At 36.6% G+C, this 26137-nt stretch overlaps 1 protein-coding gene across 1 annotated transcript; it reads right to left on the bottom strand.

Moving 5' to 3' along the window:
* APELA (apelin receptor early endogenous ligand) lies at positions 1–25978 on the bottom strand. The gene is made up of 3 exons (XM_014477658.2): positions 25720–25978; positions 24363–24452; positions 1–1923 (listed from the first exon to the last, which is right to left on the bottom strand). The coding sequence occupies exons 1-2, from the start codon at positions 25793–25795 to the stop codon at positions 24364–24366; spliced, it is 165 nt and encodes a 54-aa protein (XP_014333144.1). The 5' UTR covers positions 25796–25978; the 3' UTR covers positions 1–1923; position 24363.
* Positions 25979–26137: the final 159 nt, after the last annotated feature.

Here is a 26137-nt window from a genome sequence, read left to right as displayed (position 1 = left end):
TCTTGCCAGTAAAGAATAAAGTACAGCTCTATTGCCACAGACTTGTTCTAGTATGCCACCTTCAACATAAATACCACTAGTTGAGATTTTTATAAATTTTGAGAGGAACTTTGCCTTTCCTCTGATAATCTTGAATTAAGTAAAAGATCTCCATTGGCAGGGTATGATCAGTCATAAATGTCCCAATGAAAAGGAACAATGAAAAAAGAGACAAGTATCAAGAAAACCATGCTATGTTCAACACTTGGAACTTATACAAGTAAGGTCAACTAGGCACTCAAATCGCTGAGTGTTTTATTAAACAATTACTGAAATTGTATATGTAGAAATCTATAAGCATTTAATTATGACTGGTTTTCAATTTTTCCTGTGAATGTGAGAATCTGTACTTGCAGAAGTATGGCTTATATTCCATGAGATGTAACTGAACTGTATGAATCTTTTCTTTTTTTTGTACAAATTACATAAACAAGCACATATATGTTTTAAACATAAATATCATGGTTAATAGCTTATGTTTCTACTTAAATGAACTTGTGTGAAGGAATTCTAATTCACTGGAAAATAATTTAGAGTTTCCCCCAAATATATAATTTAAATAATTTAATAACACATTTCATAAAAATCTTTTGTGTGTAAATTTAATAACAGTAATATTAATAAGCACCTTCTAGCCACCAAAACACTGTGAATAAGCTATGAAAGGGAGACAAATTTTCATATCATAATTTCTATTTCAAAATCTTTATATATAAATCCCAATCTTCTGTTTTGGCAAATAGGGGTTAAGGGTTAATGGATTCTCCCATTCTAGAATGTTTACAAAGTAAAATTTATAGTCAAGACATGAATAGATAAGCTTCATACCTAGAATTAACTTATTGTAAAATATGTCACTGAGCTAACAGTCTTTGATAAATACAAATTAAAAGTATACTTAACTTGAGAACAACTAATTATCAATACAATTCAGACCTAGGATAGTGCCTTTCTTGGGATATCATATTATTGAATTCCTTCTGATATCTTATTTACATGCCTCACCACTACAAGTTGATAATACTAATATAAAGCCCAACAGAGTGATGTGTACTGATAAACATTGCTCTGCTTGAGACTTCATTGGCATAAGTGTATTTTAAATGTCACTTCTTAGTTGGCCTTTCTAGGAAGCTATCTATACAAATGAAGAAAAAGAGCATTAAACAGAATTTCAAAAGAAATCAAACACTGGCTTCTTATGATGACATGTTGAAGAACAGGTTCAGAAATGAACACTTTGGTTGTAATATAAAATGAGCTACAATTAGTATTTCAGACTTTCTTTTACAAGTTTAAATGGATATTATATTCAAAGTAAAAAAATACATTCATAAACATTAAAGCCTATTACATAAAACTGGCAGCAATTAAGTTTATTTCTTAGTGTTTCTATATAAATAATTAACTAATTGTTTTCTCCTTATTCTGCAAAACCAGATAGTCAATGCAATTGATCTCAAATTTAGGATTTTTTAAAAAAATATTCATACATATACAAAGTAATTTTAATACCTTTGGAAAATTTTAAGACTAGGAAAGAACAATTCTAAACTCATATATTTTACTATTATAAAGTTCTAAAACATTAAACGGTTTTTCTTCTTAAACCAAGTAAGAATAACAATGTGCAGAAAAAGATAAACAATTTTGCTCTGCAAGCAAGTAATTATACTTCAGACTGGAATTGCATTTGAATTTGATATTTTCTCCCTACAAGAGAACCAGGCAGAAGGGAATCCAGGTGAAACTAATAAACTGCCAGGTGCTTTCAAACAACTTCTTTTCATACAGGAACTTCTAAACAATCACAGTATTATATGGGTGGGTATCTTTTCCTTCAGTCTTCTTCTGACAGACTCAGTGAAGTTAGATAGAGAAGATCTGTATTTGGAAGCAAAGGAGAAAGAAACATATAATAAGAAACGTTATCCAGCAAACCAATTTACTCATTCTTAATTTCTTTTTATAGCCAATTAATTATGAAAATTTGCTAAGGTTTTTTAGTGCTGAAATTAACTTCATATTTACTTACCTTTCAATATAAATACAGCATTGTATTTCTTTAGAAGTCTGAACTTATGCTATTAAAGAGGGTTTTATGTTAAATTATTTTTCATCTAATAAACTTTCTTTACTCAGTGACCCACACTGGTAGTCTTAACTATTTTTAAAAAACATTTTGGATATTGATCCTAATACTTACACCCGCTAAGAAAGTTACTGGGATCAAATCAAAGATATCAGGACCCAAATCTTAATTAGGTGTATTTTATCTAACTCATAAAATTGTCCCCAAAAAAGACAAACATTTTGTCTTTTCTTTGTATGATATAACTTATATGTAGAACCTAAAAAATACAACAAACTAGTGAATATAACAACAACAACAAAACAAACTCATGGATAAAGAGACCAAACTAGTGATTACCAGTGAGGACAGGGAAGCAGAGAAGGGCAAGGTGGGGATAAGGAGGTCAAGAGTTACAAACTATCATGTATAAAACAAACTACAAAGATATATGGTACAACACAGGAAAATATAGCTAATATTTATAATAATTATACATGGGGCATAAAATTCCAAAATTGTGAATCAGTATATTGTATACCTGTAACATACATAAACTATAATTCAATTTTGTAATTTTATTTTTTATTTATTTATTTTAACTGGAGGCTAATTACTTTACAATATTGTGATGGTTTTTGCTGTACATTCACATGAACCAGCCACGGATGTACATGTGTTCCCCATCCTGAACCTCCCTCCCACCTCCCTCCCCATCCTGTGCCTCAGGGTCATCCCAGTGCACCAGTTCTGAGCACCCTGTCTCATGCATTGAACCTGGACTCGTGATTTATTTCACATATGACAATATACATGTTTCAATGTTATTCTCTGAAATCATCCCACCCTTGCCTTCTCCCACAGAGTCCAAAAGTCTGTTCTTTACATCTGTGTCTCTTTGCTATCTTGAATATAGGGTCATTGTTACCATCTTTCTAAATCCCATATATATGCGTTAGTATACTGTATTGGTGTTTTTCTTTCTGATTTACTTCACTCTGAATAATAGGCTCCAGTTTCATCCACCTCATTAGAACTGATTCAAATGCATTCTTTTTAATGGCTGAGTAATATTCCATTGTGTATATGTACCACAGCTTTCTTATCCATTCATCTGCCATTGGACACCTAGGTAGCTTCCATGTCCTAGCTATTGTAAACAGTGCTGCGATGAACATTGGGGTACATGTGTCTCTTTCCCTTCTGGTTTCCTCAGTGTGTATGCCCAGCAGTGGGCTTGCTGGGTCATATGGTGATTCTATTTTCAGTTTTTAAAGGACTCTCCACACTGTTCTCCATAGTGGCTGTACTAGTTTGCATTCCTACCAACAGTGTAAGAGGGTTCCCTTTTCTCCACACCCTTTCCATCATTTATTGTTTGTAGACTTTTGGATAGCAGCCATTCTGACTGACGTGATATGATACCTCATTGTGGTTTTGATTTGATTTTCTCTGATAATGAGTGATGTTGAGCATCTTTTCATGTGTTTGTTAGACATCTGTATGTCTTCTTTGGAGAAACATCTGTTTAAGTCTTTGGCCTATGCTTTGTTTGTGTCACTTATTTTTCTGGAATTGGGCTGCAGGAGTTGCTTGTATATTTTTGAGATTAATTCTTTGTCAGTTGCTTCATTTGCCATTATTTTCTCCCATTCTGAAGGCTATCTTTTCACCTTGCTTATAGTTTCCTTCCTTGTGCAAAAGCTTTTAAGTTTAGTTAGGTCCCATTTGTTTATTTTTGCTTTTATTTCCATTACTCTGGGAGGTGGGTCATAGAGGATCCTGCTATGATTTAAGTCAGAGAGTATTTTGCCTATGTTTTCCTCTAGGAGTTTTATAGTTTCTGGTATTACATTTAGATCTTTAATCCATTTTGAATTTATTTTTGTGTATGGTGTTAGAAAGTTCCATTCTTTTACAAGTGGTTGACCAGTTTTCCCAGCACCACTTGTTAAAGAGATTTGTCTTTTCTCCATTGTATATTCTTGCCTCCTTTGTCAAAGATAAGGTGTCCATAGGTGCATGGATTTATCTCTGGGCTTTCTATTTTTATAGTTCAATTTTTTAAAATGGTCCTGAGGAATCTTAGTACTATAAGACAATTTAGTACTAGAATAGTACTAATTTTAGTACTATTAGACTATTGCTTAGGACTTAGTATGGAGAAGGCGATGGCACTTCACTCCAGTACTCTTGCCTAGAAAATCCCATGGACGGAGGAGCCTGGTAGGCTGCAGTCCATGAGGTCGTGAAGAGTTGGACATGACTGAGCGACTTCACTTCACTTTTCACTTTCATGCATTGGAGAAGGAAATGGCAACCCACTCCAGTATTCTTGCCTGGAGAATCCCAGGGATGGGGGAGCCTGGTGGGCTGCCGTCTATGGGGTCGCACAGAGTTGGACATGACTGAAGCGACTTAGCAGCAGCAGCAATAGCACTTAGTAATGCATTAGACTTAGAAAGCAATGGATTTAGAAAAGGCAGAGGAACCAGAGATCAAATTGCCAGCATCCACTGGATCATAGAAAAAGCAAGTGATTTTAAGAAAAAAATCTACTTCTGCTTCATTGACTATACTAAAGCCTTTGATTGTGTGGATCACAACTAACTATGAAAAATTCTTAAGAGATGGGAATACCAGGCCACTGTACCTGCCTCCTAGGAAACCTGTATGCAGGTCAAAAAGCGATTTCAAATCCTAAAAGATGATGCTGTTAAAGTGCTGCACTCAATATGCCAACAAATTTGGAGAACTCAGCAATGGCCGCAGGACTGGAAAAAGTCAGTTTTCATTCCAATTCAAAGAAGGGCAATGTCAAAGAATGTTCAAACTACTGCACAATTGCACTCATTTCACATGCTAGCAATGCTCAAAATCCTTCAAGCCAGATTTCAACAGTATGTGAACTGAGACCTTCCAGATGGACAAGTTAGATTTAGAAAAGGCAGAGGAACCAGAGATCAAATTGCCAATATCTGTTGGATCATAGATAAAGCTAGAAAATACCAGAAAAAAAAATCTACTTCTGCTTCATTCACTATGCTAAAGCCTTTGACTGTGTAGACCACAACAAACTGTGGAAAATTCTTCAAGAGATGGGAATATCAGACGATCTTACCTGCCTCCTGAGAAATCTGTATGCAGGTCAAAAAGGAACAGTTGGAACTGGACATTGAGCAATGAACTGGTTCCAAATTGGGAAAGGAGTACATCAAGGCTGTATATTGTCACTCTGCTTATGTAACTTACATGCAGAGTACATCATGAGAAGTGTCAAGCTCAATGAAGTACAAACTGGAATCAAGATTGCTGGGAGAAATACCAGTAACCTCACATATGCAGATGACACTACCCTTAATGGCAGAAAGTGAAGAGGAACTAAAGAGCATCTTGATGAGATGAAAGAGGAGAGTGAAAAAGCTGGCCTAAAACTCAACATTCATGGCATCCAGTCCCATCACTTTACGGCAACAGATGGGGAAACAGTGACCGATTTTGTTTTCTTGGGCTCCAAAACAACCGTGGATGGTGTCTGCAGCCATGAAATTAAAAGATGCTTGTTCCTTGGAAGAAAAGCAGATAAATTACTTTGTCTACAAAGTCCATATAGTCAAAGCTATGGTTTTTCCAGTAGTCACGTACAGATGTGAGAGTGAAAGTCGCTCAGTTGTGCCTGACTCTTTGCGACCCCATGGTCTAGACGGTCCGTGGAATTCTCCAAGCCAGAACACTGGAGTGGATAGCCATTCCTTTCTCCAGGGGATCTTCCCAACCCAGGGATCGAAGATGTGAGGGCTGGACAATAAAAAAGGCTGAGAGACAAAGAATTGATGCTTTTGAACTGTGGTGCTGGAGAAGACTCTTCAGAGTTCCTTGGATAGCAAGGAGATCAAACCAGTCAACCCTAAAGGGAATCAACCCTGAATATTCATTGGAACAACTGATGCTGAAGCTGAAGCTTAAATATTTTGGCCACATGATGCAAAAAGCTGACTCATTTGAAAATACGCAGATGCTGGGAAAGATTGAGGGCAGAAATAGAAGGGGCAACAGAGGATGAGATGGTTGGGTGGCATCATTGACTCAATGGGGTTGAGTTTGAGCAAACTCAGGAGATAGTAGCCTGGTATTCTACAGTCCATTGGGTCACAAAGAGTCAGAAACAACTGAGTGACTGAATGACAACAAAAGCAATGCATTTTAAATATATGGTAGAGCAAAATATAACTAATTTTCACTTAGGAGTAAAATTTCATTGTGGTTTGGATTTGCATTTCCTGATTATTGGAGACTGTTGAGAATCATTTCATATGTATGTGGCTATATATGTATATCTTCTGAAAAACGTCTATTCAGGTCCTCTGCCTATTTTTTAATCAAGTTATTTGTTTTTATTTGTTTCTGATGTTGAGTTGTATGTTCAGTTCTGTTCAGTTCAGTTGCTCAGTCGTGTCTGACTCATTGTGACCCCATGAACTGCAGCAAGCCAGACCTCCCTGTCTATCACCAACTCCCAGAGTTTACCCAAACTCATGTCCATCGAATCGGTGATGCCATTTAACCATCTCATCCTCTGTTGTCCCCTTCTCATCCTGCCTTCAATCTTTCCCAACATCAAGGTCTTTTCAAATGAGTCAGCTCTTCGCATCAGGTGGCCAAAATACTGGAGTTTCAGCTTCAACATCAGTCCTTCCAATGAACACCCAGGTCTGATCTCCTTTAGGATGGACTGGTTGGATCTCCTTGCAGTCCAAGGGACTCTGGAGAGTCCTCTCCAACACCACAGTTCAAAAGCATCAATTCTTCTGCACTCAGCTTTCTTTATAATCCAAGTCTCAGATCCACACATGACTACTGGAAAAACCGTAGCCTTGACTAGACGGACCTTTGTTGGCAAAGTAACGTCTCTGCTTTTTAATATGCTGTCTAGGTTGGTCATAACTTTCCTTTCAAGGAGTAAATGTCTTTTAATTTCATGGCTGCAATCACCATCTGCAGTGATTTGGGAACACCAAAAAATAAAGTCAGCCACTGTTTCCACTGTTTCCCCATCTATTTCCCATGAAGTGATGGCATCGGATGTCATATTCTTAGTTTTCTGAATGTTGAGCTTTAAGCCAACTTTTTCACTCTCCTCTTTCACTTTCATCAAGAGGCTCTTTAGTTCCTCTTCACTTTCTGCCATAAGGGTGGTGTCACCTACATATCTGAGGTTATTGATACTTCTCCCAGCAATCTTAATTCCAGCTTGTGCTTCCTCCAGCCCAGCGTTTCTCATGATGTACTCTGCATATAAGTTAAATAAGCAGGGTGACAATATACAGCCTTGACATACTCCTTTTCCTATTTGGAACCACTCTGTTGTGAGTTGTGAGTTCTTTGTATATTTTGAATATTACCCTTTATTGCATTATCCTTTGAAAAATATCTTCCCCCATTGAGTAGGCTATATTTTTGGCTTGTTTATAGTTTCCTACAATGTGCAAATTTTTTTTAATTTGATATGGTCCCATTTGTTTATTTTTCTTTTTGTTGCATTTGCCTGAGGAGACAGATCCAAAAAAATATTGCTAAGACTGATGTCAAAGAGCATACCATCTATTTTTTTCTTCTAGGAGTTTTATGGTTTCAGGCCTTACACTTAAGTTAATTTTTTATATGATGTCAAAAGTAGTTTTTTTTTTTTTTTTAGAGTAGTATATTCCTTTTTTTGACTATAGTATATTTAAAAAATAGTATATTTTTTTGCATATAGCTGTCCAGTTCTCCTAAATTGTTGAAGCGGCTCTCTTTACCCCATTGTAAACCCTTGCCTCCTTCATTGTAGATTAACTGGTCATACGTGTATGAGTTTATTTCTGGCCTCACTATTTAGTTCCATTGGTCTATGTGTCTGTTTTTGTGCCACTACTATACTGTTTTGATTACTGTGTCTTTATAATAGAGTTTGAAATCAGGAACCATTATCTGCAAGCATTTTCTTCTTTCTCAAGATTGTTCTGGTTATTTAGGGTTTCTCACATTTCCATAGAACTTTTAGAATTATTCGTAAGAAAAATGCCATTGGTATTTTGATGGGAATTGCATTGACTCTGTAGATTCTCTTGGGTAATGTGGTAACTTTAACAATATTAATTCTTCCAGTTCATGAACATGGTATATCTTTCATTTCTATTAATCTTTACTTTTTTTTAAATCAATATCTTATAGTTTTATGAATATAGATTTTACCTTCTTACTTGCATTTATTCCTAGGTAGTTCATTCTTGATGGAATTGTAAATAGGATTGTATCCGTAATTTCTCTTTCTACTAACCCTGCTGCTAAGTCACTTCAGTCGTGTCCGACTCTGTGCGACCCCATAGATGGCAGCCCACCAGGCTCCCCTGTCCCTGGGATTCTCCAGGCAAGAACACTGGAATGGGTTGCCATTTCCTTCTCCAATGCATGAAAGTGAAAAGTGAAAGTGAAGTTGCTCAGCTGTGTCCGACTCCTAGCAACCCCATGGACTGCAGCCCACCAGGCCCCTCCGTCCATGGGATTTTCCAGGCAAGAGTACTGGAGTGGGGTGCCATTACCTACTCCGTCTACTAACCCATATAAATGCAGTAGATTTCTGTGTAATTTGTATCCTGCTACTTTATTGAATTCATTGATGAGTTCTAGTAGTTTTTATGATATCCTTAGAATTCTGCATATAGCATGGGTCCCCAGCCTCTGGGACCTAATTCCTGATGATCTGAGGTGGAGCTTTATTTTTATACATAATAATAATAGAAGTAAAGTGCACAATAAATGTAATGCACTTGAATCATTTTGAAACCTCCCACCTGAAGTCCATGGAAAAACTGTCTTTCACAAAACCCATCCCATGTGCCACAATGGCTGGGGACTACTTATATATAGCATCATCTCATCCACAGGCAGTAACAGTTTGATTTATTTCTTTCCAAATTAGAATCCTTTTATTTCTTTTTTTGTCTGAGTGTTGTGGCAAGTACTTTTAATACTATGTTGAATTACATTAGCAAGAGTGGGCAATTTTTTCTTGTTCCTGATCTTGGAAGAATGCTTTCAGCTTTTCACTGTAAAGGAAAAGCTCTAATTTTGTCATATATGATCTTTATTATGCTTAGGTATGTTCTCCCTATTCCCACTCTTTTGAAACTTTTAATCAAAAATATACCCTGCACTTTGTCAAAAACTCTTGTTCCACCTATTGAGAAAGGCATACAATTTTTATTCAATATGTTAATGCAGTTCTATTATATTGATTTATTTGTGGATATGGAACCATCACTGTGATAAATCCCACTTGATCATGATGTGTTATCCTTTTACTAGATTGTTGAATTTGGTTTGCTAATATTATGTTGAGAACTTTTGCATCTATGTTCATTAGTGATATTGGCCTATAATTATTTTACTTTTGGTGTCTTTTTCTGACTTTAGTAAATAGATGGGTAAACAGTGGAAACAGTGTCAGACTTTATTTATTTATTTTTGGCTCCAAAATCACTGCAGATGGTGATTGCAGCCATGAAATTAAATACTTACTTCTTGGAAGGCAAGTTATGACCAACCTAGATAGCATATTCAAAAGCAGAGACATTACTTTGCCAGCAAAGGTCCGTCTAGTCAAGGCTATGGTTTTTCCAATGTCATGTATGGATGTGAGAGTTGGACTGTGAATAAAGCTGAGCGCTGAAGAACTGATGCTTTGTTGGAGAAGACTCTTGAGAGTCCCTTGGACTGCAAGGAGATCCAACCAGTCCATCCTAAATGAGGTCAGTCCTGGGTGTTCATTGGAAGGACTGATGTTGAAGCTGAAACTCCAATACTTTGGCCACCTCATACAATTGACTCATTGGAAAAGACTCTGATGCTGGGAGGGATTGGGGACAGGAGGAGAAGGGGAGCACAGAGGATGAGATGGCTGGATGGCATCACCGACTTGATGGACCTGAGTTTGAGTGAACTCTGGGAGTTGGTGATGGACAGGGATGCCTGGCGTGCTGCGATTCATGGGGTCACAAAGAGTCGGACCCGACTCAACGACTGAACTGAATTGAACTGATGATACTATGGCTTCATAGAAGGATTTTCAGTGTTTATTCTTCAGTTTTTTAGATTACTATGAGAAGAGAGTTGTTAACTTTTCTTCAACTGTTGGGTAGAATTCACCTGTGAAGGCCTCTGGTCCTAGACTTTTGTTTGTTGGGAGTTTTTTGATTACTGATAAATTTGATTACTTGTAATTAGTTTGTTCATGTTTTCTATTTTTCCTTATTTAGTTAGTCTTATGAGACTGTACATTTCTAGGTATTTATACATTTCTTCCACGTTGACCATTTTATTGGAGTATCATTGTACATAGTAATTTCTTATGAGTCTTTGTATTTCTGTCTGTGGTGTTGGTTGTATCTGCTACCTTTTCATTTCTAATTTTATTTATTTGGGCCCTCTTTATTTTTTTGTTTTTTCCTTCATGAGTCTGGCTAAATGTTTATTAATTTTTTAAAAAATCTATTTCACTTATCTTTTTTATTTAAAAATTTTGTCTCTATTTAATTTATTTCTGCCCCAATCTTTATTCTACTTTTATTCTTCATTTTTTTCAACTAATTTTGGGTTTTTATTTTCTTCTAAATCCTTCAGGTATAATGTTAGATTATTTACTTGAGATTTTTCTTGATTCTGAGGTAGGTTTGTATCACTATAAACTTCCCTCTTTGAACTGCTTTTGCTATGTCCCACAGATTTTGGATAATTACATTTCCATCTTCTCTGTCTCAAGGTATTTTAAAATTTCCTCTTTGATTTCAACAGTGACTAACTGTGTTTGCTTAGTCATATATTGTTTAACCTACATATGCTTATTGGAGAAGGCAATTATGGTTTCTTGCATTTTTTTTTTCCCCTTCTTATAGGTGATTTCTTGTCTCATACCATTGTGGTTGGAAAAGTTGCTTGATGATTTCAGTCTTTTTAAATTATTGATTTTTGTTGTTGTTTTGATTTAGCATATGATAGATACAATGAAGCCCTGTGCCACAACAACTGAGCCTGCAAGCCACATCTACTGAAGCCTGCACACCTAGAATTCATGCTCCACAAGAGAAGCCACTGCAATGAGAAGTTCACTCATCACAACTAGAGAAGGCTCACCTTCAGCAACAAATAGCCAACACTGTCCAAAAACTAATTCATTAATTTAAAAAAAGGCAATATTTTTCACATTGATCTCCAAATTAAACATACTGCTATCCAAGTCATAGCTGACTTTTTGCAGAAACTACAACCTAATGTTAAAATCTGTATGGGAATTCAAGGGAACTAGAATAACCAAAACAATCTTGAATAACTACAAAATTGGAAGACTCACACATTCTGATTTTAAAACATGCTACAATATTACAATAATCAATAGGACTCATAGGATTAATTCAAGGAGTGACATACAGATCAATGAAACAGAACTGAAAGTCCAGATATAAATTCTTACATTTGTGGTCTACAGATTTTTGACATTAATGCCAGTAGTGCTAGGGTAATTCAGTGGGTGAAAAATAGTAATTTCAACAAATGGTGTTAGAGAATTTGGATATCTTCATGCAAAAGAAGTTGAACCCCTTCCTCACACCATACACAAAATTTAACTCTAAATATTACAGGCATAAATATAAAAGACAAAACTATAAAACTCTTGTAAGGAAATATAAATGTAAATATAAATTATTTGTGACCTTGGATTAGTCAATGGTATTTTTAATACAACACATAAAGCACAAACAACCAAAGGGGGGAAAAATAGACAAATGGAACTTTACCAAAACTAAAAACTTTTGTGCTCAAAAGACAACACAGAAAATGAAAGGACAGCTAATAGGATGGAAGAAACTAATTTTCAAATCATGTACCTGATGAGGGCTATGTATTCAAATATATAAAAGTATGGATGTGAAAGCTGGACCATAAAGAAAGCTGAGTGCCGAAGAATTGATGCTTTTGAACTGTGGTATTGGAGAAGACTCTTGACAGCCTCTTGGACTGTAAGATCAAGCCATTCAATACTAAAGGAAATCAGTCCTGAATATTCATTGGAAGGACTGGTGCTGAGGCTACTCTGGCCACATGATGTGAAGTACTGACTCACTGGAAAAGACCCTGATCTGGGAAAGATTGAAGGCAGGAGGAGAAGGGGATGACAGAAGATGAGATGGCTGGATGGCATCACTGACTCGATGGACATGAGTTTGAGCAAGCTCCAGGAGATGGTGATGGACAGGGAAGCCTGGCATGCTGCAGTCCATGGGGTCGCATTGAGTTGGACACAACTGAGCACTTAACTGAACTTTACATCTTAACTATTAAAAGACAAGTAAGTTAATTGAAAAAAAAATGTGCAAAGAATTTGGATAGACAGTTCTCTAAAGGAGATAGACACATGGTCAATGAGAACATGAAAAGATGCTCAGTATGGTTAATCATTAGAGAAATGTAATCAAAATCACTGTAATGTTAATCATCATTTAACATCCACTACTATGGCTATAATAACAACTATTGGTAAGAATATAGAAAAATTGGAACCCTTATATAATGCTGTTAGGAATATAAATTGCTGCAACCATTGTGGCAGTTCCTCTATAAGTTAAACATAGAAACACTATATAATCCAACAATCTCACTCTTGGATATATACCCCAAATACCTGAAAACATATGTACAAACAAAAACTTGTACATGAATGTCCAGAACAGAATTATTCATAATAGACAAAGAGTGACAGTAATTGACTCCCTTGCTATAGCAAGTTCTAAATAAATAAACTTTTCTTATTCTCATTGAGAAGATGTGGCAGTTTGAGGTTCCTGAGAAAGTCAGAAGGAAAGGGATCCATGCATAGATGGAGGTAATACCTTCTATGACACATAGAGGAAAAAGAGGGTTGGTGTGGGTAGAGTGGGGACTAGATTAGGTAGGAGTCTTGTTTTATACTTGGAAGCTGAGGGATATACCATGTGCTGACTTCTCTTTTCTCTATGATATGAGGCAAGGCCATCTTCTTTAAAATAATGGTCTAAAACTTAAAGTGAGTAGAAAAAGTTAGAAACAGTTATTGTGGAGTGCAATGCAGCAAGTTGACCACAGAAATGCAGGTTTTTCCAGACAATTTGGGACTGGATGAAGAATTTGAAGCATTTCCAATCCGACTGCTTGTATATTCTCCAACAGTAATAAAATGCCTGTCTGAAGACTTCAGAATTCTTCCAAAACAATGAGATGAAGACAGAGCATCAGGAAAACCTGTAATATTGGCAGCAATTATGGAAATAATGAATTATATAATCTTAGCAAAAGAAAGGGACCAGTCAATGGTCAATGCTTCATTGGAATGAGGTTGGAATAGTGACAGTGTGTGACCAAGCTCTGGATATGACAACAGGTGTGCAGGGCTGAAATCAGTAGAGGAATCCTTGGGAAAGACTGTATATTCTGCTTATTTTTCTTCTGTAATAGAATTTTAACAAAGCAAAGCAGAAGATATGTGGTTTGCCTTGTTATTTTATTTTGAGTGGTAACAGGATTTAATTTATAATTAAAATATTATCAGGGGTTTTATTTATAAATTAGCAATATTCTGAGGAACTGTAGATACACTGAAAAGATTTGGAACATTTCTTTTGATCTGTCAGTCAGTTCAGTCGCTCAGTTGTGTCCAACTCTTTGCAACCACAAGGACTGCAGCAAACCAGGCTGCAGTTTCTGTTGATAACTGCTTATAATTTTAAGATCAGGAAAGTTTAGAATTCATCTAATATTTTGATATTAATGATAATGTCAAGAGAACTGTGGCATTTAATACCATACATCACTATTAAAAAGAAAAAAAAAATACATCCAAGAGTGAAATGTGTTGATAAAAAGTTGTTAATAAAAAGTTTTTCTCAAGTCACTTAAATACTCTTTTGCTATTAAGAACAGCATATTTTTCAAATATATTACTGCTATGTAATAATAAATTTTAACTGATATCACTAATTGAATAACAGAGAACAAAAAAGTTATGCTACAAAGATATTTTAGATTCCTGAACATGATAGAGAACAGGTACTCTATTTTTTGTTTTTCATTTTAATTTTTTGGCTGCACCATGAGACATGTGGGATCCACGTTCCTTGACCAGGGATGCAACCCTCACATTTTGCATTAAAAGTTCAGTCTTAACTGCTGGACCACTAAGGAAGTCCCTAGAATAGCTACTTTAACCAAATATCTCCAAAAAGAATTATTATACACTTTGTAATGAGGAAGCAGTTTCCAAAGTGAAGAAAACTCTGAAATTAGGCTTTAGTCTATCATATATATATATTTTTTTCATATAGGGAAATAAACATTTATTATAATAATATATATAACTACTATATTTTATATATTTATAAATTCAGTACATTGTATGCATTATCATTAAGGCATCAGGGTCTTTATAAAAGAGCTTGATATCATCAGTAAATTAGGAACTTTAAAGATTTTCTCTGACATGATTCTTGGACACTGTAACAGGAGGGAAAGGGACAGGGCACGACTTTTTGAAGAATGACATAGCCCAAGGACACAACATAAACAGATTAGAATCAAAGGGTCCAAGATGGCAGCCAATTAGACTTTGACTAGACTTTGATCCTCAATTAGCAAGCTAAATGACACATCCAGAGGTACCATGACAGATACAAGGCACTGTCAAAAGACCAGAGAATGGGTGATGGCCCAATTCCTGGAAATCTCCACCTCTTCCCCAAAATAGTTGGAATAATCCTCCTGTTCATTAGCATATTAAATTACTCAGCCCATACAAATTAACCACATGCCACATGCCACATTTTTCAGCTGCACTTGCCCTCTACAATGCCACAGAGGTCTGTGGAGTTTGCTTCTCTCTGAATCTGAATAAATCTTCTTATGTATCACTTTTTCTCTCACTGAATTCTTTCTGTGATGAGACATCAAGAACCTGAGCTTCCTAATAAAGGAAACCGGTGCTGCGGGTTTTGGCTAAGTTCAAGTCATGGCCACACGGCTTCGAGTCTCAAGCTGGGTTTTGGCTGGATTCAAGTACTAGCACATGGGTTCAAGCCCCAGTCTGAGGTAAACAGTTTCAACTGGGCTATGATTAAGAATACAGTAATTTTCTATATTATATTTAGTTTTGAGCAAGACATTCTACAGATATTATACTCCATTCAAGAATTCCCTATACTTGAAGCTACTTTCAGGCTATAGATGATTATAGTCTAAACGTTAGGGGCCAAGTCTTATCATCAATGAGCTTGTATTCCAATATTAATGATTTGATGAAATAAAGTAGAATATGATAAATTCCTTTAAATAACTACTGGTAAAAATATAGTGATTGTTGAGAGTGGAAAATTATTTCAAACTATTTGGATCAGCGTGGGCCTCATACAGAAAATAGAGTTGGAAGAGAATCCTAGGGGAGAGAGGCAGAGTTTGAACCTGGTAAGATGACGGAGCCATACCTGGAAGTGCAGACACTTACAGCATAGATGTAGGGAAGCAAAAGTTCAGTCTGGCATTTCATTCAAAGATGGGAACAACAAAGGACAGAAACAGTATGGAACTAACAGAAGCAGAAGATATTAAGAAGAGGTGGCAAGAAAACACAGAACTATAAAAAAAAAGATCTTCATGGCCCAGATAATGACAATGGTGTGATCACACCTAGAGCCAGACATTTTGGAATGTGAAGTCAAGTGGGCCTTAGGAATCATTGCTACAAACAAAGCTAGTGGAGGTGATGGAATTCCAGTTGAGCTACTTCAAATCCTAAAAGATGATGCTGTTAAAGTAATGCACTCAATATACCAGCAAATTTGGAAAACTCCGCAGTGGCCACAGGACTGGAAAAGGTCAGTTTTCATTTCAATCCCCAAGAAAGGCAATGCCAAAGAATGCTCAAACTACTGCACAACTGCACTCATCTCACATTCTGGCAAAGTAAAGCTCAAAATTCTCCAAGACATGCTTCCTTCAACAGTATGTGAGCCATCAACTTCCAGATATTCCAGCTGGTTTTAGAAAAGTCAGAGGAACCAGAGATCAAATTGCCAACATCTGTTGGATCATAAAAAAAGCAAGTGAATTCCAGAAAAATGTCTACTTCTGCTTTATTGATTATGCCAAAGCCTTTGACTGTGTAGACCAGGAGAAACTGTGGAAAATTCTTCAAGAGATGGGAATACCAGACCACCTTACCTGCCTCCTGAGAAATCTGTATGCAGGTCAAGAAGCAACAGTTAGAACTTGACATGGAACAACAGACTGGTTCCAAATAGGGAAAGTAGTACATCAAGGCTGTATATTGTCACCCTGCTTATTTAACTTATATGCAGAGTACATCATGTGAAAAGCCAAGTGGGACAAAGCACAAACTGGAATCAAGATTGCTGGGAGAAATATCAGTAACCTCAGATATGCAGATGATATTACCATTATGGCAGAAAGTGAAGAAGAACTAAAGAGCATCTTGATGAAAGTGAAAAAGAAAGTGAAAAAGTTGGCTTAAAACTCAACATTCAGAAAACTACGATCATGGCATCAAGTCCCATCACTATTTGCCACTTCATGGCAAATAGATAGAGAAACCATGGAAACAGCGACAGACTTTATTCTCTTGGGCTCTAAAATCACTGTAGATGGTGACTGCAGCTGTGAAATTAAAAGACACTTGCTCCTTGGTAGAAAAGCTATGGCAAATCTAGACAGCATATTAAAAAGCAGAGACATTACTTTTTCTACAGAGTTTCATCTAGTCAAAGCTGTGGTTTTTCCAGTAGTCATGTAAAGATGTGAGAGTTGGACTATAAAGAAAGCTGAGGGCCAAAGAATTGATGCTTTTGAACTGTGGTGTTGGAGAAGATTCTTGAGAGTCCCTTGGACTGCAAGGAGATCCAACCAGTCCATCCTAAAGGAAATCAGTCCTGAATATTCATTGGAAGGACTGATGCTGAAGCTGAAACTCTGATACTTTGGCCACCTGATGCAAAGAATGGACTCATTGGAAAAGACCTGATGCTGGGAAAGATTGATGGCAGGAAGAGAAGGGGACAACAGAAGATGAAATGGTTTTATGGCATCACCGACTCAATGGACATGAGTTTGAGTAAGCTCTGGGAGTTGGTGATGGAAAGGGAAGCCTGACGTGCTGTAGTTCATGGGGTCACAAAGAGTTGGACACCTCTGTGCAACTGAACTGAACTGAATGTTGACAGTCTAGCAACACTGCTGCTGCTGCTGCTGCTAAGTCACTTCAGTCATGTCCAACTCTGTGTGACCCCATAGATGGCAGCCCACCAGGCTCCTCCATCCCTGGGATTCTCCAGGCAAGAACACTGGAGTGGGTTGCCATTTCCTTCTCCAACGCGTGAAAGTGAAAAGTGAAAGCGAAGTCGTTCAGTTGTGTCTGACTCTTCGCGACCCCATGGACTGCAGCCTACCAGGCTCCTCAGTCCATGGGATTTTCCAGGCAAGAGTACTGGAGTGGGGTGCCATTGCCTTAGACCCATGGTATTGCTGCCAGGAATGCATTATGTGTGGGGGCCTTAAACCAGTATCAGACTCTGAATGAAGTGCATGCCCTGGATAGTAGTGAAAGATCACAAGCAGATGGAAGTTCCTGAGGTGATTTCCCAATAGCCCTTGTGACTAACACCCTCCCTGCCCCTAGGGTCTGTTTACCTATGTATGTGCCTCTTAGATAAGACCCCCTGTAGCAGACCAAAACCTCACTCTTGTTCTGAATTGATCAGTCAATTTGACCCATTGCCTAGGAATCCAAAGCAAACCACCATATGCATGCATGACGGCCCTTCTCTCTGTCTGCATTCTGCCAATTACTTTCCCATGTGGCCCCTTGAGGCATGCTGGGTGCTTGCTTCAGACCTGTGAGTAATAAACTTCTCTATTTCAACATATCTGTGGTCAGCTGTTTAAATAAGGCTCACTATTCTGTACTGTGCCCCCACTTAACAGATGTTAATTTAACAAAGTCAGAATACCCACACTCTGCCTTCAGAGAATTTCACCATGGGGTGGTGGGGGAGGGAAGGAGTCCAGTCAGTTAACACATTATTACAATGCAGTGAGTCCAGTACTTTGACAAAAGTATACAAACAGTGCTGAGAGCAAAAAATGGGCACTTAATAAAATCAGTAGGAGGTATCAAAACCACGGAAGGTGTCTCAAAGCATGACTTGATAGTAAGGAAAAGAATAAATGAACAGAAGTGTAACTATAAAGTAAGATGTGAAGAATGGACTGACTTTAAAGTAATGGTAACAGTTCTAGCTATTATCTGTTTAACACTTACTATGTAGTAGGTATGGTTATGATAAGGTACATGCCTTTATTAGCTTAATTTTACAGGCCTGAAAGTGAAGGGAGGCTCACAAGGGATGAGCTGTGTGGCCAGAGCTAGAACTCAGGCAGTCCCTTCTTAACTCTTACCCACTCTGAGAGAGGACAAGGGAGAAGAGGTGCTCCTGGAAAGATACCTTTTGTAAAGTGATGCTTGCTAAATTATGGAAGTTCTCACTTCAGCCTCCTGAAGGCTACAGACAGTTAAGGATTTTAATCAAGGTGTGACACTTTAATCAAGCTCATAAGGTATGACATTACAGTTTAAAAAGACCATATGATAAAACAAAAAATGGACTTTCTAGAAAGAGACCTGGAGGCTGGAGTGAGTAGTTAAGGTGTAGAAGTCATGCTGGAGAGTTATAAGAGGCACTGAGATAGTCACAGAGATAAAGGAAGAAGCAGGTTATCAAGTAGAAATGAAAGCCTGGGCAATCACATAGAACTGAACACTGGGGCACTGTGCTCAGAAGTTTAGGCTGGGACAGTTACATGTATATTTCACAGCACAGTGCCTAATACATGGTAATTTGGAGAACAAAGGAGAAATATTTGAGTGAGAAGAATTAAATAACCTATTTTTAGCTATTCATTCAATAACTCATCAAATATTTCTGAAGAGTTGATGACAGTTACCAGGTATATAGCTATGACCAGAGCAAATTCCTGTTCTCATGAAACTTACATTCCAACAAGAGAGGAAGATACTAATCAAACAACAAAGTAAATATATGTTATGTATGTCACATGGCATTAGGTTTTATGGAGAAAAACAATAAAAGGAAAACAGAAGTATCTTGGGTAGGGTGAAGAACTGTTTTAAGATTTTATTTTGGTACTTCTTTTTTACATAAAATATCATCAGGGAAATCCTTCCTGATGACATGAATGGTATTGGAACAGAGAGCTGAGTTATAGGAATAGCTGTGCAGAAGCCATGGCTTATATCTATATATCTACTATGGCCATGGGCTTCAAGTTTCTGCAGGGCAGCTGCGGTGACTCCAGATAGGCAGTTGGACACCCTATACAGGGCCTGAAAAGCAGAGTGATTTATTCCAGAGATGGTCAAAAAGGAGCATGGTATCACTGAAACCAAGGAAAGTTCATTCTATTATTGACACAGAGACAGCTGATGTATTCATTGGATTCAAGAAGAAGGAAGTCACTAGAGACCTTTCCCAGAATGCTACAGGAGCAGTGCATTGAAACTAAATGGGAAAAAAGGAAGTACCACTTTTTCCAAGAAATCTGATTGTGCAGAAAAGAACCTGGGTTGGTCACTAAAGAGCACCATGGGATAAATGGCACACCTTTTTTTCTTTTTTTAAAAAAAGATGAAATAGATCAGTTTTAACATATTGAATCTGCTGGGGAAGAAAGGGAGTAATTGTTGGATCGAGGTTCCTGAGATACAAAGAGATTACCCATAACCAAGAGAGAAATCTCTTAATGAAAGGCCAGGAAGGGAAAACAGGACATTACGCAGACGTAGATGCATGTAGTTTGAGGGCAGGGTCCAGTTTGAACCTTAATTATCTCCATTTTCTCTGGGAAGAGGAATTATCTCTTGCTGTGAGTTGGATAAGGATTTCAAAAAGTTAAAGGGAACTAGAGGTCATTAAAGGTTTGAAATATAACCAGATGGGATTGAGAGATACCCAAAAGTAACAAGAGTTATTTCCAGAGAGCCCTGCTAATGTGGAGACAAAGTGCTCCACTGAAGTGGAGATTCCGTGCTAAAGGCAGAAGTTGGCTTTTGGATAAGCCAAAGACTGTGAAGGGCCACACAAGACAGAAAGGTTTGGAGGTAGAACAGAGATTTGGTAGACGTGGATGGGCGATCAGAAGCCCATGACTGTAAGTGATTAAGAATAAGGCAGACAGAACCAAAGTTGATCACACACAAGAGTATTTGGGTGTGGAGAAAGCATACCAAAGCCCCACTGTGGGAGTGGAATGAAATAATACAAATGAACCTATATATATAAGATAGACTCACAGACATAGAAAACAAATTTATGGTTTACAAATGGGGGACAAAATGAGGAGAATGAGGATTAACAGAAGCAACTACTATACATAAAATACATAAGCAACAAAGAACTATATCCAGTAGCTTATAATAATTTACAATGGAAAAGAATCTGAAAAAAATTTATAACTGAATCACTTGGCTATACACCTGAAACAAACATACTATTGTAAATCAACTATGATTCAATAAAATTGTTTTATTAAAAAGCAGTTTTATTAACTGTTTTATTAAAAATACAGAACTATAAACACTTGTATTTGGATGGCAATCAAGGGTCTCAGTTTAAATTAATGTGTTAATTTACCTTTAATGTGTTAATTTAGCTTTACCAAAACTGTTTTCATAGCCATTACCTCTGAGAAAAGAGCATGGATGATAAGGGAGTGTGAAAGTATTTTACTTTTGATTTGATATTCTTTCAGACTGTTAGAAAAAAATATTATACCATGAATATATATTATAATTATTATTAAAAAGCTAGAAAAAGTATGTGTTAACAAGATGTGTAGTTACCTTTGCATATACTATCAATAAAATCAGGCCTATAGCAGGATGACACTGTTGGAAGTGGATATCAAGAGTCCAAAGCCCCTACCTCATTTTCACTTTGTAGCGCTCACATCAACCTTTGAATTTGGATTTCCTGACACCCTTCTTTTGCTTTCCTTCACTCTAATTCACTTACAGCTGAAAGTGTTGCCAAAGTATTTTTGAGAAAAAAGAATATCAAGAAAATAAATTTTATATTGAATTAACTATTTTAATTAACTATTTATTTATATTTAATTAACTATATTAATTTTTTATTTAATTAACTCAACTATTAGGAAATCTATCTCACTGGGGGTCTTTGAAAAAGACTCTGGAAGAAGCAAAAATAGAGTGAAGATAACATGGCTTTCCCATCAAGTGAGCTGAAAGTCTAAACCACTCTAAAGGGTTAATTTGTAAAAATTCAAAGTCAACTGTTTACTTGACCTGTCCTTTTACAATCTTCCTTAACCCTAACCGAATCAAGTCAAGACAGGTGATTTTATCTAAAGCATGTAGAAAACAAAGTGGACCAATGAAGGAAAGTTCAGCCTCAGAGTTCCACTACAAATATTTATAGCATTTTATCCAGTTGTCAAAGTATCTTTGTTGTAAGACATATGAAAAATATGCAAATATTCAGGATAGTGAGAATCAGGCTATGAAACCTGAAGACAACACTTAGAGCACTGGTTTGGCAAGATCTTGGGAAAGTATCTTTTTTTTTTTTTTTTTTTTTTACAACAAAATTATTGAAGTATAGTTGGTGTATACTGTTTTAATTTCTGCTGTACAGCAAAGTGACTCAGGAATATATATATATTTCTATTCACATTATTTTCCATTATGGTTCACTGGATATTGAATATAGTTTCCCACGGGGAAATTATCTTAATGTTTCTCTTTCATTGGCTGTTATACTATCACTGGATTCCAAAATGTGACTTTTACACATTCTTCAAAGAACTATAGCTTAAACGCAGGACTAGCCTAAACACTGAGAAAATGGATGCTGTAACATGAGCAGTTCTTTAAAAGGATTACCTACCTTTTGTAAAGTATTGCCATTATTAAATGTTTTATATGGCTTTCAACTTAGGTTTCCCTTTGGTTTACAGATTTAGTTTACAGGTCAAAATCTTCCTTAACTTTGACAGTTCAAATTTCACTACTCTATCTTATTTACTTACAGCCCTAGTTTTTATGGCAGGTGGTTTGTGGAGAAAGCCAATACAACCTGTGACTTACTAAAGGGCTTTTGTTTGCATTTGTGAGGCATCTTTTCCTGAACATGCAGGAATTTCCTGGCTACTGTGAGACGCCTCTTGTTACTTTCAAAAAGTCCTGGAAAAATCTTGAACTTCCATTCCTTCTAAGCACAGATTTTACCATTATTTATTTGAGACTGAAATTCATTATCAACACACACCAAGGGATTTTTAATATATAAAAAACTTTTAAAGCATGCTTTAGTTTCTACTAATTGGCTGATCAAGAACTTCCTCCTGTATTTTTCTGGATTTTGCCACCAAATTTATTTTTCATATTTTGATAGTAAAGAGTAACTTGTTACAGATGCAGGTGTAGAGACTTTGGCTTTTTATCTCAGCCCTCTTGATAAATGCTTATTACTGAACTGCTCTTCCTTTATGTAATGCTCTACTACAGTCTTCACTGGTTTGAAAAGCATGTATTACATATTAGCTACAGCAATCATTTATTTATTTATTTTTGGCTTCAAAATCACTTCAGATGGTGACTGCAGCCATGAAATTAAAAGATGCTTACTCCTTGGAAGGAAAGTTATGACCAAACTAGACAGCATATTAAAAAGCAGATGCATTACTTTGGCAACAAAGGTCCATCTAGTCAAGGCTATGGTCTTTCCAGTAATCCATACTGATTTTTCCAGTATGGATGTAAGAGTTGGACTATAAAGAAAGCTGAGGGCCAAAGAATTGATGCTTTTGAACTGTGGTGTTGGAGAAGACTCTTGATAGTCCCTTGGACTGCAAGGAGATCCAACCAGGCCATCCTAAAGGAGATCAGTCCTGAATATTCATTGAAAGGACTGATGTTGAAGCTGAAACTCCAATATTTTGGCCACCTGATGTGAAGAGCTTACTCATTTGAAAAGATCCTAATGCTAGGAAAGATTGAAGGCGGGAGAAGAAGGAGACAACAGAGAATGAGATGGTTGGATGGCATCACCCACTCAGTGGAGATGCATTTGAGTAAGCTCTGGGAGTTGGTGATGGACAGGGAGGCCTGGCGTGCTGCAGTCCATGGGATTGCAAAGAGCCGGACACGACTGAGTGACTGAACTGAACAGCAACCATTATTCCCCTGAATGAATAGTGCCATAAATGCTCCAGTCCACAGGCCAAATTAATAGACTAATTTAGCAATTGCCTGTGTTATGTTAACCAGGCTGAAGGAAATTTCTATGACTTTTTTTTAAAAAAAGATATACTTCATTAGAATTGAAGAGCTTAAAATAATTACAATGGAATGTCAATTTCTTATTTTTGTATGAAGTTATTTAAACTTGGGTGATGTTTGAAGTTAACTGATTCAAACAACACTACTGGTGATGGTGGTGGTGTAAAATCAGGAACAAAATTCTATTCAGAGTATATCCTTAAAAATGCAACCATCAATATTAATTCTATTAGTGAAGCTGGAAAACTGCTATGTCATTAAGTTGATTTCATATCTGAAAATAAATATTTTCAGGAAGAATATACTACTAAATATTGAGGTTAATACATCATCCATTTGATGGAGCTGGGAAAAGTTGTCTGAATGTTTTCAAGCCTAGAATGGTGTTCATGGGAAATATGCTTGTTCTGAATAACATAGGGAGATATTCAGATTTTTTCAAAACACTAGTTACAGATACATCTATTATTAACTAAATTCTCCTGCTGCCTGATTTTTTAATTATGAAAATTTTCAAACACACAAAATAGTATTAATCCTCATATAACTATCACTCAGATTCAACAGTTATCAAGATTTTCCTACATTTTCCTCATCCATCCCATCAAATTATTAGAGCAATTCCCAAATATCATTTCATTTCTCTGTTAGTATGCAAACCATAGTATGCATTACTTCAAGGGACATCACAGTAAAGTCATTATCACATATTCAAAATATGAACAAACATTCTCAGGTATAGCTGATCTGGAACATTGCCAAAATGTAAACATTGCCAAAATCATTTTCCATTAGAAATACCTCAGGGGAAGGGCACTCGTGAATGGAGAGGCATACATCTCCTCTGAAGGCAGTTGTGTCTGTGCAATTTTCTTCTCATTGCCAAATTAGCTGGGGAGGGGGAGGGCGGAAGGAAAATGTTAGAGCATTTACAGAAAATTAGTTGCTGTTTAATCTGAAGATTGTGAGGGAATATTCTGGATCCAAATTATGCTGTGATTATCTGCTATCTGTTCATATATGATTGTGATATAAAAAATTAATGGGATGTAAATGCATGGCAGGTATTCCTAACAGTTTATATTGATGCTGGGATCTAATAGTAAAATTCTCCTCCTACATGACTTCTTTCTAAATACTCCTAGACCTTTTAGTTTATGTTGTGAATTAAGCACAAATATTTCACAAGAATATTTTCCAAATTGTTCTCTAATTTTAGAGGGGAAACAATTTGAATAGCAATTCAATTGCTATAAACAGTAAGAAGGGATCATCTGTTTCCAGAGTTGCTAATTTGAAACATTTTTCTTATTTATGTAAAAAGGGCAGATCAAGAGACCTCATTTGAACTAATCTCCGTGATCAAACTTCTGGTTAACTAAAAGGCAGAAACTGAATGTTTAATTAGTTATGCACCATTTTCTGTTGTAAATGGATAAGTATATTATCAAGGAAATAATCTAACATATTTGGATTTCTATGTTATCATCTCTCTATTTAAATTAGGTTTGGCTTTTTTCCTTAAAAAACTGTCTAATTTATTTTTTTTTAATCTGCCAGTGCTTTGAACTCCTAGATGTTTAGTTTTGAAGTAAAAACACTTTAAAATAACTTTGTTTACTAAGTTCCTATTAAGAACAACAGAACAGATATAATCTTTGAAAAATGTGTCAAGTAATTTAATATTATCCTGACCATACACAGTTTTGACTTTTTGTTTGTTTGTTTGTTTGGCTCTATAAGCATACTACTACTACAAATGGCACTTTTTAAAGTGACACATCTAACTATATATCTAGAAATAACTCTTTTTACTTATAAGGACAATGTAACTATGATAGTTTGGGGATCCATTTTCTTTGAATTTAGAAAAAAACAGTGGTAGAATATTTGTCATCATTTTAAAAGCCAGCTATTATTTTAAAATATCCAAATAACAGACCTAACAGGATAGAAAACATACTTCTGAACTCCTACACACTCACTCCCAACCCCCTTCAACCACCGACCCTCCCTTCCACCCCCTCCCCTCCCCACCCCATCACCAACAAGCACACATCTAAGTGATTTTCAACAGAAACACAGTCAGGCTCAGAAGCCCATTCACACAAACAGATATGAAATCAAGTTACTCCGTTACAAATGGGCAAAGTCCTACCTTGTCTTTGTCCGTGGATAAGTAGAAGACTCAACATAAAAATAACAAATAGAAGAAAGAACTGGTGAAATCTCATTTTTCTGCCAATCCACAGTGGAGCTAAAGCTCACAAGGTAACCCCTCTTTGAACAGTCTGTGTGGTATCTGTGTGGCTCTCCTCACATTCTAAAGACAGACCTCAGAGCACAGCTTTTTGTGTTCTCCAGAAAGGTTAATGATCACAGCAGACAAGGTTTCTGGTGCTGTGAGGCGGTCAGAGCCCCTTAGGCCCCAGACCCCTCCTCCACCCGCCTCTCCGGCCAAGGCCACACCCCTTTATTTCCATAAGTAAATATTGGTGATGCCAAGAGTACAGGATTTGAGTGGAAATGTCAGCTGCCAGCCCCTGGGAGAGGCTGCCTGAGTCTGATCAGGCTGT

This window comes from Bos mutus, chromosome 6, assembly GCF_027580195.1.
Source record: "Bos mutus isolate GX-2022 chromosome 6, NWIPB_WYAK_1.1, whole genome shotgun sequence".
In the NCBI taxonomy this organism is placed as follows: domain Eukaryota; kingdom Metazoa; phylum Chordata; class Mammalia; order Artiodactyla; family Bovidae; genus Bos; species Bos mutus.
This window is presented reverse-complemented; position numbering and strand designations above follow the sequence as displayed.

Bases quoted from the DNA above. Each gene is read 5' to 3' on its own strand.
- APELA (XM_014477658.2), bottom strand. From the start codon at position 25,795: ATGAGATTTCACCAGTTCTTTCTTCTATTTGTTATTTTTATGTTGAGT. The intron at 24,453-25,719 runs GTAGGACTTTGC...CCCCCTCCCCAG, and splicing joins TATCCACGGACAAAGACAAG to CTAATTTGGCAATGAGAAGA.